The sequence below is a fragment of the Cryptomeria japonica genome, chromosome 2 (assembly GCF_030272615.1).
Source record: "Cryptomeria japonica chromosome 2, Sugi_1.0, whole genome shotgun sequence".
Taxonomy (NCBI): Eukaryota; Viridiplantae; Streptophyta; class Pinopsida; order Cupressales; family Cupressaceae; genus Cryptomeria; species Cryptomeria japonica.
The window spans coordinates 472649254-472668241 of record NC_081406.1 but is presented as its reverse complement, the minus strand read 5'-3'; the positions used below and the strand labels follow the sequence as shown (position 1 = coordinate 472668241).

Sequence of the window (18988 nt, the reverse complement as noted above, 5' to 3'; positions counted from 1 at the left end):
CATAAAATGTGGGTGTATTTTCTGAAAAATAAATCAAATGTGTTCAGTATATTTCAGCAGTATAAGGCCTTAGTTGAGAAAGAATCTAGTTCTCAAATTATCACTCTAAGGTCAGATAATGGGAAGGGGGGGGGGAGTTTTGTTCCAATGACTTCTCTACCTTTTGTGCTACACATGGCATTAAGCGCCAACTCACCACACCATACACCCCTCAACAGAATAGTGTCATTGAACGTAGAAATCGCACCATTATTGAAATGGCTCGTTCTGTGATAGAGCATCACAATGTTCCTAAGAAATATTGGGCTGAAGCAGTTTATATTGCAGTCTACCTCCTGAATCGGTCACCTAAACATGTCGTTAAGAAGACTCCTGAAGAAGTCTGGTCAGAACGCAAGCCTAAAGTGAGCCATTTGAAAGTCTTTGGTTCTACCACTATTGTATGGATTCCAGACGCCAAGCATGCTAAGCTGGATTCAAAGAGCCAAACACTTATGTTTACTGGTTACAGCGACAACCACAAGGCCTACAGGTTGATGGATGTGGAGACAGATCGTCTCATTTTTAGTCGTGATGTTGTGGTTGATGAGACTACTGGTCCATTTATGCCTTCTACTCCTAATCCTACGACTCCGTCTATGAAGACTTCTAATGTTGGTGTTCGTCTTCCTCTTGGTTCCCATGATAGGAGGGCTTCCAAGCATTCTGACATTGAAGATGAGGAATTTACCGATCCAGCACCACCTGATTTTTCACAAGATTCGCATCCAAATGACTTTGTTCCAGAAACCCCAAGGGATGTTGTTCCTCCAATTTCAAATGTTGGTACTTCTACCCTCAAGCCTAAATGGTGGGCTAAGACAATAGGAGATCTTCATGATGATGAGCTTCTTGAGGATAGATCAGTTTGCGACAAGAGAAAGCAGCAGAATATAGTCAACTTTGCACTTATGGCCAACATCCATAGCATCCATGAGCCCTAGACACATTCTAAGGCTAAAGGCATTCCTAAGTGGGAAAAGGCTATGGAGACAAAATACCATAGTCTTTTGAAGAATAACACTTGGGTTCTTTCTGATCTACCTCCTGAAAGAAACTTATGAGCTGTAAATGGGTTTACAAAGTCAAGTATCATGCAGATGGTACTTTGGATAAGTACAAGGTCAAATTAGTTGGTCAGGGCTTTACACAGCAGGAAGGCATTGACTACGAGGAGACTTTTGCTCCTACTACCAAGATGAGTACAATTCGTCTTCTTCTCACTATTGCAGCTCAGTTTGGATGGAAACTTCACCAGATGGATGTTAAGAGTGCATTCATAAACGGCGAGTTGCAAGAAGTTTATATGACTCAACCTCCTGGCTTCAAGGTTCCTAGTAAGGAACAGCAGGTTTGCCGATTGCTAAAAGCCCTCTATGGCCTAAAGAAAGCCCCTCGAGCTTGGTACTTCAAGATTGATCAGTATTTGGTTGAACATGGTTTTCAGCACAGTCCCTCTGACACTAATATGTATGTCAAACTCTTCGGTGATAATATCCTTTTTCTTGTTGTCTACGTGGATGACTTGATCATTACTGGCAATTCAGCACATTTGATTACAACCATCAAACAGGACTTGTGCCAAGCTTTTGACATGATAGATTTGGGGCTACACCATTATTGCTTAGGTGTCGAAGTGTGGCAGACTGATGACAGTATCTTTATTTCATAGTCCAAGTACGCCCGCAGTTTGCTTGACAAGTTTCGAATGCAGGATTGTAAACCTGCTTCCACACCTATGGAGAAAGGGTTGAAGTTATCAACCAAGTTTGATTCACCTGTAGTAGACGAAACCGAATTCAAGCAACTAGTAGGCAGCCTCATCTACCTCACTGCCACTAGACCTGGCATCTGTTTTGTTGTCAACTACATCTCTCGCTTCATGACAGCCCCAAAAGCTGATCATTGGATTGCAGCGAAGCGAGTGCTGCGATATGTGAAAGGCACTTCAAACTATGGCATTCTGTATGGCAGGTGCAACGATCCAAAGCTGATTGGTTATACTGACTCAAATTGGGCAGGATCAGTGGATGACTGAAAATCCACTTCTGGGTACGTATTCAGTTTGGGTACTAATGTCGTCACTTGGAGCAGCAAGAAGCAACAGGTCGTGGCTCTTTCCTTGACCGAAGCCGAATATCGGGGAACAGCCAAGGCCAAATGTGAGGCAATTTGGCTTTGAAGGATGCTTTCTGACATGCAGATGCCGCAAGCAGGTCCTTCTCCCTTGTATATAGATAATCAAGGGGTGCTCAAACTGGCCAAAAATCCAGTCTTCCATGAATGTACCAAGCATGTCAAACTTCATTGTCACTACATCCGCAAGCTGGAAGAAGAAGGATTAGTTCAATTGCAGTATGTTCTGACAACGGATCAGACTGTGGATATTCTCACCAAGTCTTTGAGCCCGGATAAATTTGTAAAATTCAGGGGGCAACTTGGTGTTTTTGATAGATTGACCATCAAGGGAGGGTGTTAGAATTATATTTCTTTATTACAGAAATGGTCAATACTGTAATTAGGTGTCTACAGTAACAGGTAGTTAGAAGTAGGTAACTTTATTAATATCTACAGTGTTTTTGTATTTCTATATATTGTAATATTCTCTCAGTTAATAAACTAAGTATTTTTACCAGTGAATCTTTGTTATTCAAAAACACTTATGATAAATTATCAAAATAGTTTAACATTGCTGAATAGATTTAAAATCATTATAAAAGGATGGCACCTTTATAAAATATAAACCATAAGAAACGTGTGAAATCACGATTGTGAAGATGTTTTCTTTTCAAAAAGGTAAAATTAAAAGCCAGAACTTTCAAAAAAGTTCTAAGTCATTAAGAGCACTTGGCTTAGATGATGTAGCACCGTCATCTGTATCACTATCCAATTCCTCATCAAAAAAGTCAGGCTCATCTACAACTGGCACTTCTATGTCCTCTGAAATTCGTTGTTGTGAAGATGTGGAGTCGTTTACTGATTTGTTCATGAACAATTTTAAATTGCTACAAATGTAGACAAGATCTCCCAACTTTTCAGACAACTTGTTCCTCTACTTGGAATGGATGTCGTCAAAGCAACTCCAATTCCTCTCAAGAGCTGATAAACTTGCCCCCTAACTTAGTATTTGAAGGGCAAAGCGCTAAAGTTCAGGAGTTTTTGCTCCATAGTCCATCCACCATCTATAACTAGGTACCACATCTCATGCCATAACATATTTGGCTACTGCTATTCCAAACAACCCTTCTGCTCTCCTATATACCCAACTTTGGTCTCTAATTAGAGCTGCAACTATTGGATCTAGTTCAAATTTGTTAATGGTTTCATGAAACCCTGCCACAATTTCAAAATCACTTTGTATATCAATATGAAATAGCTTAGGCTCTAAATAGCAAGTTGTTGCATGTAAAGGTGTGTGTATCATTTTCCATGTAGAATCAACTATCTCCCATATCTCCATGTACTCTACTTCCACATTATTTAGTGCTCTTTGAATAGCTTCCTTACAATGGTCCATGTTTTCATAAAGCATGCCAAGGCAAGGAGTGTCACCATTAACCATATGAAACACGTCAACAATTGGCCCACATATACTCAAAACCTTTGTTCCATTTTCCCAAAAGCTGCTATTTAAAACAATTTGCTCTATGTTCTTTCCCTTAGTACTTTCAAAAAGCGCTGAATTTTCCCACTCTTTGGAACAAATAACAGATCTCAAAGTTGCTTTCTCTTCAACCACTCTTTTCAAAGTGATATAAAATGAAGCAAACCTTGTATCACAAGGCCTCAACAACTCCCTAGATGTATGTTGCCTATAAAGACTCTATGTGAGACGATTTCTTATGAAATTTGCAATTGATCTCCCTCTATGAATTGCTTCATGTATCCATGAAAATTTAACCAAGTCATGAAGCAACAAATCCAAACAATGGGTTGCACATGGACTCCAATATATTTGTGGATACTTCTTAACAATCAATTTCCCAGCTCCCACACAATTTGTTGCACTATCAATTATCACTTGAATCACATTCTTCATTCCTATTTCAAGAATGGTATCCTCTAATATTTGAAAAATGTATTTGGAAGTTTTATTTTGGTTCATGGTGTCAATTACCTTGAAGAACACAACACCTTCAGGGCAAGCCACCAAAACATTGATCAATGGCCTTTGGCATATATCAAACCATCCATCACTCAATATGGTGCAACATGTTGCCTTCCAAGAGGCTTTGACCTTAGCTAATTTCTCAATCACTCTATCTATTGACCTCTACAAAAGATTTGTCCCGAAAGCCTCTGAAGTGGGAGGTGTGTACCCTTTGCCAAACTCTACAACTTTTTGAATTGCATTGCGAAAATGCAGATTTCTAGCTACATTCAATGGAATAGCACTTGTGTAAAACAAATCAGCTAGTGCATCATCAACCTGTTGTTTCTCTGCTAATTTCCAAAAGCTGCTTAATGTTCCACTCTCTTTCAATGCCCCTATGGCCTTGGATAGATTGGAAGAGGAAGACAGAATAGATGTTAATCTAGACACATCCTCTTCAATTCTCTATTTCTTTTGTGTCTTCTTCATTTTTCCTGCAATCAAAGAGGAATGCTCTTTCTCTAAAATATCTCTAGTTTCTAGGGTCACATTTGAACATGCAAGAACACCTCCACCTTCACCCCCTGTAATACCAAGCAAGTGGTCCATTGCCCTTGTTAAAGTTCCAGTAAAAAAAATTGGGCACTTGTTACAATGGAGCTCAACACCATTGCGGGTCACATATTTCCATGCCTTTGAAGTTGATTTGTTAGGAGCCATTACAATCTATACAATTTAGAAGGAAAAAAATATTTAATATTTAAAATATTAATTAATTTTTATTTAAAATAATAGTAATAACTGAATTAAATAAAAATTGCGAATAATTTTATACACATCTATTATTAAAATAAAAAGTGTATCATATAACAAATATATAATTATATTTTTAAACATATATGTTTATTAAATTTAATTTAATAAAATATTACATAATTTAATTTAATATAACAATTTTTTAATCTAACGATATATACCTAATTTAATATAACATTTTAAATTTATACTATTAAAAAATTAATATATGAATATTTTCGTATAATTTGATTCAAGATTAAACTTTTTTATTAAAAATATTACTAAATAGAAGCTATATTGAATTTAACTTTTAATAAAATTTCATTTAGTTATTTAATCTCTTATAATTTATAAACTATATCGAATGAAGCCTCAAAAATACAAAAAACAAAATGGCGGAATGAAGCCTACCTGAAAATAGCGACGATAGGAGGAATTTTGGAATGGTTTGGAATTATCACAATCGCTAGTCCTCAAACACCTCAGTCCACTAATGGCCCAACCACAATATATAGACACAAATGCCTCTCACTACTAGCCAAATTCGACAAACAGATATGTCTCTCTCAACGCCTTTGTCAATCCACCAAGCGCCAACACAACTCACTTCTTTCAATCTGCCTTAGCACGAGTTTGCCTCTTTTAATCCTCCTCAACACCAGTTCGCCTCTTTCAGTCCGCCACTGGTCTTAGGCTCTTCGCAAGCACACCAACTTCAAAACCCAAAGTAATATTTTCACTCGGGTTGAGTTGTATGTTTAAAGAGGCAGAGAGTAGTGTTTTATAAATAAAATCAGCCGAAGACCTTAAAGGTTGTTCAAAAACCCTAAAAGAAACACTTAAAAAATTTATATAATTAAAAAAAATGATGTGCTTTATTGTACGAATAAATGGCCGAATTTCAATGCATTTTATATAAAAGTTTGGAATTTGCCAAAATTCAAACTTCAGCAAAATTCGAACTTCAAACATGAAATTCGTCGAATGTCGTGACTTAGATGGTAGCACAATTTGGTTGTAAAGTCCATCAAACAAACGTAAAGAGTGCCTTCTACAAAGGCAATTTGGAAGAAGTGTACATGTCTCAACCTCAGGGTTTTCAAGTTGTCAGAAAGGAGCATCAAGTATGCAGATTGATGAAAACTCTATATAGCCTGAAGCAAGCACCCAAGTCATTGTACATGCATTGTACATTAAAATTGACGAGTGTTTGGTTGAACAAGGATTCGGAAGAAGTCCTTTCGATCCAAATTTGAACATCAAAAACGTTGGCAATGAGATCATTCTACTGGTCATTTATGCAAATGATGTGATTACAGGAAGTGGAGCACATTTGATTGAACAAATCAAATGTAACTTGATTAAGGCTTTTGACATGATTGAATAAGGCCTCCTACATTACTGCCTAGGTCTAAAAGTTTGGCAAATAGGTGGCAATATTTTATGTAATGTCCCCTAATAGGAGATAGCCTATTTTCCAATAATTAAACACATCTCATCATACTTATTATATTTTATTATGCATTTGTTAGCTCCAGGGAACAATTAGCAAACATCATACAAGGGATAATCAACATAGCCAGGTCTAATCCCTAATCAATCATAATGATCAGTGTTAGTGGAGATTGAGAAGTATCTTTGTTAGGGCGCCAGAAAACCATCCTCCATAAGTAGTGCCTTTGTATGACGTAACATATGCACATTCCACTGCAGGCCTTATCCATTGCCTTTGTATGATGTAGCACATGCCCATTCCACCGCAGGCCTTATCCATTGCCTTTGTATGATGTAGCACATGTCCATTCCACTGCAAAGATTATCTACCTTGCAAGGTATTAATACCGCCTTTCCCTAACAATTCCACATCCAATCCTAGCGTAGGCATTAGCAAAATGGCAAGGATTAGGCTATGAGTATACTAACTTCTCATGTATTATGAATATATATGAAATTAAGTAAGAGACTCAAACATATTGCAGTCTATATTAATATTACTGTTAAATTCTGCATATGAACAAAATCAGGTGTCATATATTAAGCATATATATTAAGCACATCCTCATGCATACCACCAAGAACAAGAATGTTACTGCCTGTAACTTAATAACAGTTCTGATATGATCTGATTGATGGTGATGTCACTGGATGCTTTGATTCCTTTCCTTTATATCTCTCAATGTGAGGGAGAGGTCACACCTCTTCATAATGTATGCCCTTTGGCAAGAGACGCACCCTTAGAAAGAGTGCAACTCTTCATTATTTCTGCCCCTTGAAAGGGACACAACCTTTCACAATCAGATCTGCACTTCTGATTCCCCCAAATTATCCCCCTCTCAAATGAGGTTCTCTTCTCCCTTTTATATCTCATGTTTGAGGGAGTCACAACTTTTCATTCCATGTCTTTTGACCATTTATTAACTTAATTAAATTTTAAGTACAATTAATTATATTCTTTTATATTTTTATTTTTATTTAATTTTTATTCTTACGAATTTTAATTTTATTATTATTATTTACCATTAAATTCTATCTCAAAGTGGGGACATTACATTATATATCTCAATCTAAATATGTCAAGAGTTTGCTCAACAAATTCAAAATGACAGATGCAAAATCTCCTCCACATCTATAGAGACAAAGCTGGAACTTTCAGCCAAAACAAACCAAAAGGTAATCAATGATTCAGCATTCAAGCATTCTACTAGTCATTTATGCAGATGATACCATCATTACAGGTAGTGAGACACATTTGATTGAACAAATCAACTGTGACTCGATTAAAGCTTTAGACATGACTAACTTAGGCCTCCTACATGACTTCTTAGGTCTAAAAGTTTGGCAAATAGGTGGTAGTATTTTTATTTCTCAATCTAAATATGTCAAGAGTTTGCTCCACAAATCCAAAATGACAGATTGCATAATCTCCTCTACACCTATGGAGACAAGGCTAGAACTTTCAGCCAAAACAAACCCAAAGGTAATCAATGATTCAGCATTCAAGCAACTAGTGGGCAGCTTTTTCTATCTTACACCGACTTGATTTGAGCTATTTTGTGAGTTTCATTTACAAATTCATGACAGCACCAAAGGTAGAACATTGGGTTGCAAGGAAGCAGGTGTTGAGATATGTGAAAAGGACACTTGACTTTGGCATTTTGTACTAGATTTAGACCGGGGAGGTTTATTGATGTCAAAAAAATCCATTTTTGGATATGTTTTCAGCCTTGGCAAGGGTGCAATCACATGTACCAACAAGAAACGGCAGGCAGTAACTCTTTCCTCAGCAAAAGCAAAGTATCAAGGAACGGTAAAAGCACCATGTGAGGTAGTAGGGCTTCAAAAGATGATTTCAAACATGAAAATGTCTCAAGCAAGGCCTTCACCCTTGTTTTGTGGCAATCAAAAGGTGCTAAAGCTTGCCAAAAATCCAATCTTCCATGAGCATACCAAACATGTGGAGCTTCATTCTCATTTCATCAAGCAACTTGTAGAAGATGGATCGACAATTTTGCAGAATTGTTGTTATGAGGATCAAACTGTAGACCTTCTTATCAAACCTTTGAGTCCTAACAAATTTGTAAAATTTCAGAATAAACTTGGCGTAGTTAGTAGATTGACCATTACGGGAGGGCATTAAAGTAATATTGTGATATTTAGTTTATAATGTTCAAATGGTCATAGGGAAATTTCCAGATGGCAACCATGTCGCACGCATTGAAGAAAATAGTGATGCAAAGATCAAGCTCATGAAAGCTGCAACAGCCTCCATGATGATGGTGGACACACGGCGAGTATGCAGAAAACAGTTCAATTATGATCACCGCTTTGGATCGGAGAGGTTTTCTCTATATAAGCTTACGGGCGTAATGTAAAAGGGGTTCCCAATTGTTTTACCAATTTTGGAGAAGGAGAACATTAGAAAATAGCTATGAATTCAGTTCAGACCTTAGAATTGTGATTTAGTCAGTTAAAAGAAAGAAAAACATATCAGATTGTGCCTAGTTTGCCTCTTATGTATGTTTATTTATGTTTTATGGATTAGTTTGTAGCTCTGTGTCATTTCAAATGAATGTAGCTATTAATTGTTATGGTTTTCGGCTTTTATAATTTCATCATAGATTGACGGGTTGTTGAATCATGTTTTACTCTTTCAATAATCTGTAATAATTTGTGATTTGAGTTTATACAATGCCATTTGGTAAGCAAAATTTGTTGGGAATAATTGTTTTCGTAAGATAATAGGAACGCCCCCTACAAGCCTTAGCGAGTGCTTCTCACGGAAAGATCCGCATATTTTGCCCCATGTCTGTGTCACTTTGTGCATTTTGTTCTCTTTCCACCAATGAAGAGTCTATGGCGTTTTGTGCTCTTCTTTTGGGGTCGCTTGTTCCTATTATTTCTAAAGGGGATTTGAAGTGTTGTAAAAGCTTTGGCGCATCGCCTTAGATTAGGTTCGCTTATGTTTATTTCCTCTTTCCCTTTCCATCCTCTCTAAAATTTGAAGAGTCGGCTTCTAAAATCCCGGAGGTCGTTTCACAAGTCGCATCCGGTCCCACACCTATGAACTTCCCAAACTGCCCTTGAAAGTTTCCAACATTAAACCAAGAAGCAAAATGAACATGAGGTCTAAAAAAGTACAAGATAATTCATTAGAACACAAACTTAAAAGATCCATGGTTCCAAGTCAAAGACGTGAGCGTGTTGGCAACATGTTAGCTCATTTGCTCTTGATTGTATAACTGCATCTTGATGTGTCATTGTGATTATTTTCAATAGTACTTTGCCCAATAACTAACAACACAAGAACTTACTAGTAATTGGGTATAACACAAAATAAAAGGAAATTTGTTTTGTTCTCATATTATTGAGTGTAGTTTCGCTATTGCTATAGGGAAATATAACAAACTTTGAGAGCTCCCCTACCTGACCAAAACCTCACACAGTAGTGATATCGATCTCAGACCACAATTTCCTCACACTAACCAATGCTAACAAACATATAACCCCAACTGACCATGTGATAACTGTTGTTGGTAATTAGGGCTGGCGGATTCCAATTGCCCTAGGCAACATTGGAATCCGCCTCCATCATATAGGGCCAGGCCCAATACCTCTCGGCTCACCTAAAAGGCTTCCACGCTTCACCCAAACCCAACTTGCCTCCTTGATAGGGCCGACCCTATTTCAACTCACTTAAAAGGAACTAAAATAAATAAAATGTTCAAATTGAAAAGAAGGCCGACATAATTAAGAAGTAATATGACTCCTATAAATGTATCATATACTTCTCATTATCATCATTCAGTTTTCATGTAATGCAAAATATATTCGGTGAAAGCAAAAGTCATAGTAAGGCAGATAGGAGACAGCGAACTTCGATAGGAGACAGTGAACTTCATTAATAGCAGCAGATCTCTAAATAGGAGACAGCGAACTTCACCAGATGGCAGCAGATCTCTAATAGGAAACAGCGACCTTCATTAAACAGCAGCAGATCCCTAATTGAAGACAGCGAACTTCATAAAAGGCAGCAGATCATCTCCAAAATATAGAGAACTCCATTGAAGGACTGTGAGCTACTTGAAAGGTGCTGCTACCCTTGCTATGCACAGAAAAATCCGATGAGGAGGACTGCAAAACATCATCTTCATTAGCAAACTAATTGTGAAGGCTTCTATCTTCCTTGTGACTGCAACCTCTATACTCCAGATAAGTGTGTAATGTTCAGTTGAATTCAAAATCATAATCAGATCTGAGGATCCTTTGGCTGGGTTTTTCCTCCTAGGAGGTTTTCCCAGGGTAACTCTGCTTTGTCCTTGTGCATTTCATTTCCTTTATTTTGCTTAAGTCTGGGAAACAATAAATTAATTAACCTAGTCTAAACTAATTCTGATTTTCTGAGTTTTAATTCAATCTGAAAGTACTAAAAATAACAATAACACAAGCCCAGTCGGTTTATTCTAAAATGATAACAGTTCACTTCAAAAATATAGAACTTATATCCCAATTAAGGTGTCAAACTATGAAGACGTCAAAATTAAGGCAAGGAGTATCACAAGTCGTGCAAGGAGATGAGCTGACCTCAAGAATAACCATGAAAATGATAATGGTCCTGTACCAAAAAACACTGAAGGTCTTTCTCATTAATCTCATGGTTATGGCACTGTGATAGTTTTACAGGGAAGGTCGCTACATCTATACTGGGACTTTATCCACTCTGTTAAATGCATGATTAAAAGTTTCCAGGGCTACCATAAGAAACCTCCAACAATTACCAGAGCAACCCTGTTTTTAAGAGTAACACAAAGAACTTTTCATTATTGAGAGAGCAAGTAAAGGAAGTTGCTGAAGAAGTTTCGAGTGTCTACAGGGAATTAACACTATCATCACTAGAGACAAAGCTGAAATCGATTTTAAGTTTCTCTGTCAATTTTTTAGGCCATGTCTAGGAGACAATTATATGCAGTGGTTGTATGTATTTAACAATCCCAAGTTAGGCCGTTTACTAAGCAGGATTTAATATGACTTCATATCAATTGGATTAATTTTAAGTATTCAAAAACAAATGTTACTTTATATATGTTTGCTAGAGATTATAGCATAAGAGAATATCTATTAACTATGTTCCTTAGTTTGAATTGTATTTAATTTATTCAAGAGATTCCTGCTCTAAAAATCAGTGTAGGAACCCCATTGTTTACCACTTTACACAGAGAAGTCTAGCTTTTAAAAGAAATTTTATTAGTTTGAGCTGAGCAATCTCCTGTAGTTTGAATTGTGCAAGAAGATATGAATCGTACACTTCTGTTTCCTGTAGTTTGAATTGTGCAAGAAGAAAGGATTTGCTAGCAAATATTTTCCCTAATTGTTAATTTAGGTTCCCAGTTTTGCAATGAAAGTAAAACCATCACATTTCCTAAGTCAAAATGCAGAGAATCATTTTCTAGATATGATTCCTCTACTTACTCATGCAGGGATCATAATAACAGCTTGTCTAGTTACTACACAATGCATGTGACATCCTTCTGCAATAGATGCAAACTATGCATCTCTTTCTGTGTACTGCGTAATGGGAATAACATAACTTATGCATCAAACAAGAAATTTCAAATTTTCAACAGAGAAGCAGCTGCCTTAACTTTCTATAGTTTGAGATCTTAGTTACTGAATTAAATTTTTTGAGGAAGAGAATTATTTTTTCATAACGTACAAATTAATACATAGAAAATCAAACTTAGTAACCATAATTCTAATTTTGTTGATCTAAGTCAAGTCAGCTATGGTCTTCCTTCTATAACCTGGTAACACAATTCTGCTCTTTGATTATGGCTAACATCTTGTCTAACCATCAAATGATTGTATTTTGAACAATATGGCCTCTGTTTTACTTTTCTTACAAACCAAAGGCAATTTCCACACACTTTTGTAGTTTTCTATTATCAAATTTCAGGTCAATTTTCTTAAAAAGTTTAAGGATCCCTAAACCTTTATGTTTTACTTTTTAAAATAACTATGATTCCATTTGCAGCAAAGAGACACTGTAAAATCTTAAAAAATGAATTAACATCCAAAAGGTAATGGAATCCACCATGGTAGCTAAAGTTTATGAAAATGAGTTCCTGTGAGAGCTGCAGAATTCTTTTTGAAAAGATGAAAGGTATTTTATCTCAGAAGCTGCAATAGCATGCATGCGTTGCCACTAAAGTAATAAATTAATTATATGTGAATAATTAAAAATGGCAGCATAAATGCTAATAAGAACCTTCATACTGCCTGCATCTCTAGAAGTGTCACAGAAATAATCGAATAAACAGACAGGTATAAGGAAGCACATACCATTTAAACAAAATCTAGAAACCGCAAAACAATGGGACAATAATATTTTAGAAACATGAACCAAATAGTAATTGTTAAAATAATCAATTTTTAAGCAAGTGATGTTTCCACAGTGCATTAAATCATGTGATAAAATTTATCCATATTCATCTGTACACTTTAGAGTCCACCTATATTAACCATATTTATTTGATCCAATGAAATATGGGCCAATGTAGATTGACTAAAAACTACACAACTGACTGCTGAAAAATCATCACATCAAAAAATAAATAATCAAATTGGTATGATGCCCTCTGCAACAAGTCAAACTTCACTAATCCAAAACAAGATCTGTATTATGATAAATGAAATATTAGTAATATAATTTTGAAAATCATACCTGTGGTCTGGTTTTCTTGAACACCACCAGCTTTCCTGTTTGCAAATGCTGCCAATGGGGCCATTGCTTTTCCTTCCTCATCAAAGACAACACGCTGGCCAACTGGCTTATTGACATTGATCTTAAGTTTCTTTTTCTTCGAGACCCTTGTTGCCAGACTGTGAAATATTTAAGTGCATTTGTAAGTGCCAAAATACAAACAAAGATGCTATTTCTATTACTTTACTTAAACACAAACTATAACCATTTTACATACCTCATAGCCTCGGTGTCTCCATCCTCAACTGATCTCTTTTGGGTCAAAAATAGATTATCCCCTTCATCGTCATTTTTGGATATCAATTTATCATATACCGGAGATGCAATATCAGCATCCTTATCATCAACACATTCATCTAACTTTGAATGATATTTTTTTATTTTTGAGTTTCCATTTGCTACCTTTTGTAAGAGCTCTTCATCTCCATCATCTGCACTGTCATCCTCGCTAAAAATCCCCTCTCTCTCTTCAAGCTCTTTTTCGAGTTCACTACCCATGTTTTTTGGCTTGTTTCCACCTCTTTTTAAGAAACGGATTCCAGGAGCAGTTGGGAGACCTAAAGAGACAGAGAATTCTTCTATTGGTAATTTAGAGACATCAAAAAGTTCCTTATCAGAACGCAAATGGATTGACCGTAAATATGTCACAAATGCCCGCTGTGCCATGTATTTCAGATCTGGATCTTTTGATAGAAGCCCTGCTAGTGGACCTGATATAGACCGCAGCTTGCTTTCATTTGCCTACATGGTCATCCAAAATAGATAAAAAACTCATTTCTTTCACTGACATATGACATTAAAAACATAACATAGAAATTTGAAACAAGGACCATGAATTCTATGAGAAACTGCTTTCAGCTTTCCACCATAAACAATGCACCTTAATCACTTTAATTGGTATTTTAGCTGCTTGGAGCTGGGTCAGCATTTTCAATTCCGAAGGCATTAGAAATGCAACAGAACGACCTCCAGCTGTGAAACGAGCTGTACGACCAACACGATGAATATAAGATGGTACATCTTCTGCGCAATCCACCTTAAATTTAAGAATAAAAAACAGAATTTAGTGCCATACAATACAGCATACAAAATTGGCTTGTTTTCTAATGTAGGATAGTAATATCATTTGAACATTTCATTTCAGCACAGATAAATGTCAGAAAGGCATATACATCTCTACCATAACACTTACCTGAACAACCCAATCAATAGATGGAAAGTCCAAGCCTCTTGAAGCAATATCAGTTGCAAAAAGAACAGAATGTTGTTCCTCTGTATACTTGTAGAGTACCAATAATCTTTGAGTCTGTTTCATGCGCCCATGAAGGCATCTCACTGGAACACCAGGATGTAACTTCTTAAAAGATTCATAAACAAACTTCACCTGTACCAAATATCAAATTATTTGGTGCAGAAATAAATTATTAAAATAGTCATGGAGTTGCATGATTATTGTTACCTACGTTAAGCTCTTATACTCTATCCTAGACAAACATTTAGCTAACCATATATCACAAAAGCAGTGCTAGAAAGAGTTTATCCAATCCCACCTGCTTGCAACTTGAAAGGAATACCAGTATCTTTGAATTGAGATGGCTCTTGATAAAACTCCAGAGCATATCAAGTTTTTGTTTGAGAGGAACAATAATTGCAGTTTGTTGTAGGCGTGCTGGAGTAGCTACTGCAGACTCAGCATGGACAGCTATATACTCCGGATCTTTTAAGCTAAGCCTTGCTAGATCCTGCACAGATTGTGTCTGAGTTGCAGAAAACAGCAAAGTTTGACGTTTTATTGGAAGTTGTGATAGGATTGCATTCAATGATTTTGAGAATCCCATATCCAAAATGCGATCTGCCTCATCAAGCACTAACACCTGTTGTTAACCACAAAGAGTATAGTGTATATCAAAATAGGCTTATCATAAAGATAAAGATATCTTAGGTAAGTGTTTCAAATAACCGCAGCCACTTGTATGCCTTTCCTAAAGTCAAGTAATTATCATGCAAGTTGTGTAATTCCTAAATTCAAGAAATTAGAAATTATCATGCAAGTTGTTCCTTGCACCCATAAACTGAATCTTAGCATCTTCTCTGCAGAAGTACAGCTATTGCCTAGAATTACATATACAATATTTTTGGTTCTTTATCTTTAAAATTCATCCCTGTCCCAGTAATATAACATCTTGCAAATCAAATGTTTTAGTTTACCCTTTATCATTTGCAAAGTTGTATTAAGTATTATAAAGAGAACTTTGAAATAGTAACCTGGAGCTGTGAACAGTCAAAGAGGGGAGTCTCATCCATGTGCTGAAGCAACCGCCCTGGTGTGCAGACCAAGATGTTGAGGGCATTCACCCTTTCCTTTTCCATGTCAACATCTTTCCGCCCACCTATTAAAAGGCCTCCACTTATAGTATGGTGCTTTCCCACTTTCCGTAGCACCTCAAAGATCTGAAGTGCTAGCTCTCTTGTGGGTGAGATAATAATAGCACCAACACCATCAACAGAAGACCACCTTAATCGGTAAAGTTTTTCAATCACCTGAAACAAAGGTGAGCATCATAATTATGGCAAAGTACCGAATCTATCTATTAAAACAGAAAACAAGACCATGAAATGCAGTGAGACATTGTCATATTTAAGGCTCTAAAGTTTCTGACTTGGAATAATATCCAAGTACTACTCACAGTGTATTGTTGTGTGTAAGAGTATCTGACTAGCTGGAAAGTAAAATTTGAATAAATCTCTACTAATTCAGAAGAACCACATCCATGAGTAATCCAAATTTTTCTAACATATAAATTGTTTAATACATGCTTGAAAATTCCTTAAGTAACAAAAAATTGTTTTGAACAATTGTCATTTTCTTTATCATATACAGCTGTGTAGCCTGGGTTTGCAGCATCTCTCAGGAGACTCAGAACAAAATTGAGCAAAACCAAAAGTATACTACAACCTACAACTTCAAAATCAAATGAAATATTTCACAAGCGGGTTGTACCTTAATGGAGTCTAAACCCATGATCAGATTTCACAAGTGGGTTGTACCTTAATGGAGTCTAAACCCATGATCAGATACCTAGACTATAAACATTGTTAACATGCTTGTACCCATATGAAACTCTTCACATTGAATCATGTCTGAAGCTAAAGTACTATCATTTGCCTACCAAGTGACTCAATGATAAATCCTTGTCTCCTTGGATCCTGAATGTTGTAGTTGTTGTTTCTAGTCAATATCTTTGCAGGACTAACAAAAGGAGCATTCCACTGCATCGGGCAAGGTGAACATAAGAGCTTGGATACACAAAAGGTCAATAATGGCTAAGGCATGAAAGGGGCCAAAACACCTGTTAGAAATTTTACAAGTGTATTTGGACAAAAGAGTCAAAAATAAAAAAGTGGATACAGGTGTCCCAAGCACTTTTGCCTCACATTTTCAAAAAAAGTAAAAAGTTGTCCCGTTTACCCTTGAACGCTTGCCATATTTCAAAATGGATACAAAAAATGGTTGTGATGGAGTTTTGTAGACGAGTGTCTGAAGTTCGTTTCTTCTTAAATAGAAAGCATAATTGTCTGAAGTTCGTTTCTTCTTAAATAGAAAGCATAAGACGGGAGTTGGCTTTCCAATCCAACTTAGTATTTATGAGTGCAAAGCCACCATAAGTACCTTAGCTGTGAGAAAGCTAAATTTAACTTCAAGTTTTGTGCATATATGATCCTAAGGGCTTAATGCATGAAAAATTGGAAGCATACACTGGCAGTAAGATTCAAGCATGTGCCACCCACGGAGATTATCGAGCTAAATGTGCTGATGAGTATGAGATGAGAAAAAGGGAATATTGAGCCAATTTCACTCACATAGCTCGAGAAGGTTAGGCTCTTTGTTTAAGGAATCTCCTTAAAAGAGAAAATTGCATATTTTGAAGGGGATTATGTGATAATTTCTGTTAACTACGTGTTGCTGTAAAATTGGAAGGAGCGGAAAGCTGGAGAATAGTACAGATATTTTGTTCAGGTAGGCATCAGTTTCTGTCCAATTCTTCAAAAAAATAAGGGAAATCATATCTTAAATCCTTATGATCCCTTTTGTTGCGTGTGTAAAATCTGAGGTGTAAAAATTGTGCTCTGTGTGTGTCTTGAGGATGACTGTTTAATTGCTGTTGTGTCAGAATTTTCAGTAAGTTATTGTACAATTGTGAGTTTGGGAAATAGATAGGGGTCTGCCTTCCCTACTGATTAAGATCACCCCTTGTGCTGGGGTTCAGAGGTGTAGATCTCTACAGGGAATCTGTGGTGTCCGTAAAAGTACCCTGGCATTTTAGCTACAACAAAGTTGTTAATAGGGTAAAAGTACCTTGGCATTTTAGCTACAACAAAGTTGTTAATAGGGTTAGAGTACCCTTTTCTATCATCTGCAACCAATTGAAGAAGTAGTAAGAAGTTAAATTTTCTGGTTTTATGTGAGGAGGATCTGGTGAAAGAGAAATGGGAGTGTTGGTTATTGCTACAATTATATTTTCTAGTTATATGTGAGAAGGATATGATGAAGGAGAAATACGAGTATTGGGTTATTGCTGCAATTTATTAGCATGTGCTTCCCTCAGATGATGTCCCTACTCCCCCTATGAAAACTTCTTACAGAATTTTTGTGTATGGATTTTTCCAGGGGGGGTTCATGTGTCTGTAAAAGGCGAATTTTGTTGAACGCTTCCTTCGCGCCAGTGGATTAACTCTTGAGCCCAACGACCTGGTTATCTCAAGCGCTACCAGGATTAGAAAAGAAGTGAGTTCATTTGGAAGGAAAGAAGTGAGGGAGGAATCTAAGGGAAGCATTTACCGGAATTAGAAAAGCAAGAGTTTTGCCGGAGCCGGTCTTGGCAGCACCGAGGATGTCACGGCCGCAGAGGGCGTGAGGGAGAGACGCCCTTTGAATGGTGGTCATGCGAGTGAAGCCACCTTCTGCCAGCCCTCTTTTCGTCCTTTCTGACACCGGCAGCTCGCTGAATAATTTTGCCAACGCACTGCCAGCGGCGAGCGGGTTGCTTCCGCACTCTGGTTTCTCCGCTTCTATTCGAGCTTCCAAGGATTCGATCTCCTGCACTTCATGCTGCCGCTTTTCTTTGCGAGCTTTCGTGGTGAAATTTTTTGGCTTTCCATTTTGGTTGCCGCGACCTTTAGAGGGACGAGGTGGCCGAGCCATGAATTAATACTTGCGAATTCAGATGAGTTGCTACTTCCAAATCGTGGTCACACTTCAGCTGTTGCAACCTATTCCAAATTGCTCCTCACTGACTTCTCGATACGATTTGGCTGCTGCTGAAACCTGTTTCAGGCTGTACAGATTTTCCAAGATATTGAATTATCGTGTTGCTTTCGTATATTCAAAATTTTATTCTACACTTAGTTTTCTTGTGTGCAGCTTTTCCTAGCCGGTTGAAGGACATCGATGCGTTGAGGAAAAAACCCTAAAATGGGAATTATATGTATTCATCCTTTCTGTATACTAAAAATGTTTAGTGGTATTCGGGTACTAGTGAAGGAAAATAAACTCTTTATTTAAAGTAAATACAACCATTTAAGTATCTATTCTAAAATTTTGTTTTATTTATTGATATATTCATTGTAATAAAGTTAGTTGATGGTTTTTGAAAAAAATTATTAATAAATTTTATTTTTTGTATTTAAAGAAGTTAAAGGAATGGAAGTATTTTGTTATTTCAATTAAAGTAGTGACTAGTATATTTATATTTAAAAAATATATGTAAAATATGTCGAGAGATATCTTATAATAGAAGAGA

The 18988-nt window shown here is 36.7% G+C and overlaps 1 protein-coding gene across 1 annotated transcript in view; it reads right to left on the bottom strand.

The window, feature by feature from the left end:
- The window catches only part of LOC131050987 (DEAD-box ATP-dependent RNA helicase 32), a 44048-nt gene extending 25338 nt beyond the window's left edge, over positions 1 to 18710 (bottom strand). Inside the window, exons 1-7 of the mRNA XM_057985347.2 lie at positions 18028 to 18710; positions 15453 to 15728; positions 14738 to 15061; positions 14380 to 14571; positions 14068 to 14223; positions 13405 to 13928; positions 13149 to 13306 (exon numbers count right to left, since the gene is read on the bottom strand). Of these exons, the coding sequence (XP_057841330.2) occupies positions 13149 to 13306; positions 13405 to 13928; positions 14068 to 14223; positions 14380 to 14571; positions 14738 to 15061; positions 15453 to 15728; positions 18028 to 18390 (1993 nt within the window). The 5' untranslated portion in view covers positions 18391 to 18710. The remainder of the gene's footprint in view (positions 1 to 13148; positions 13307 to 13404; positions 13929 to 14067; positions 14224 to 14379; positions 14572 to 14737; positions 15062 to 15452; positions 15729 to 18027) is intronic.
- Between the last annotated feature and the right edge of the window lie 278 nt (positions 18711 to 18988).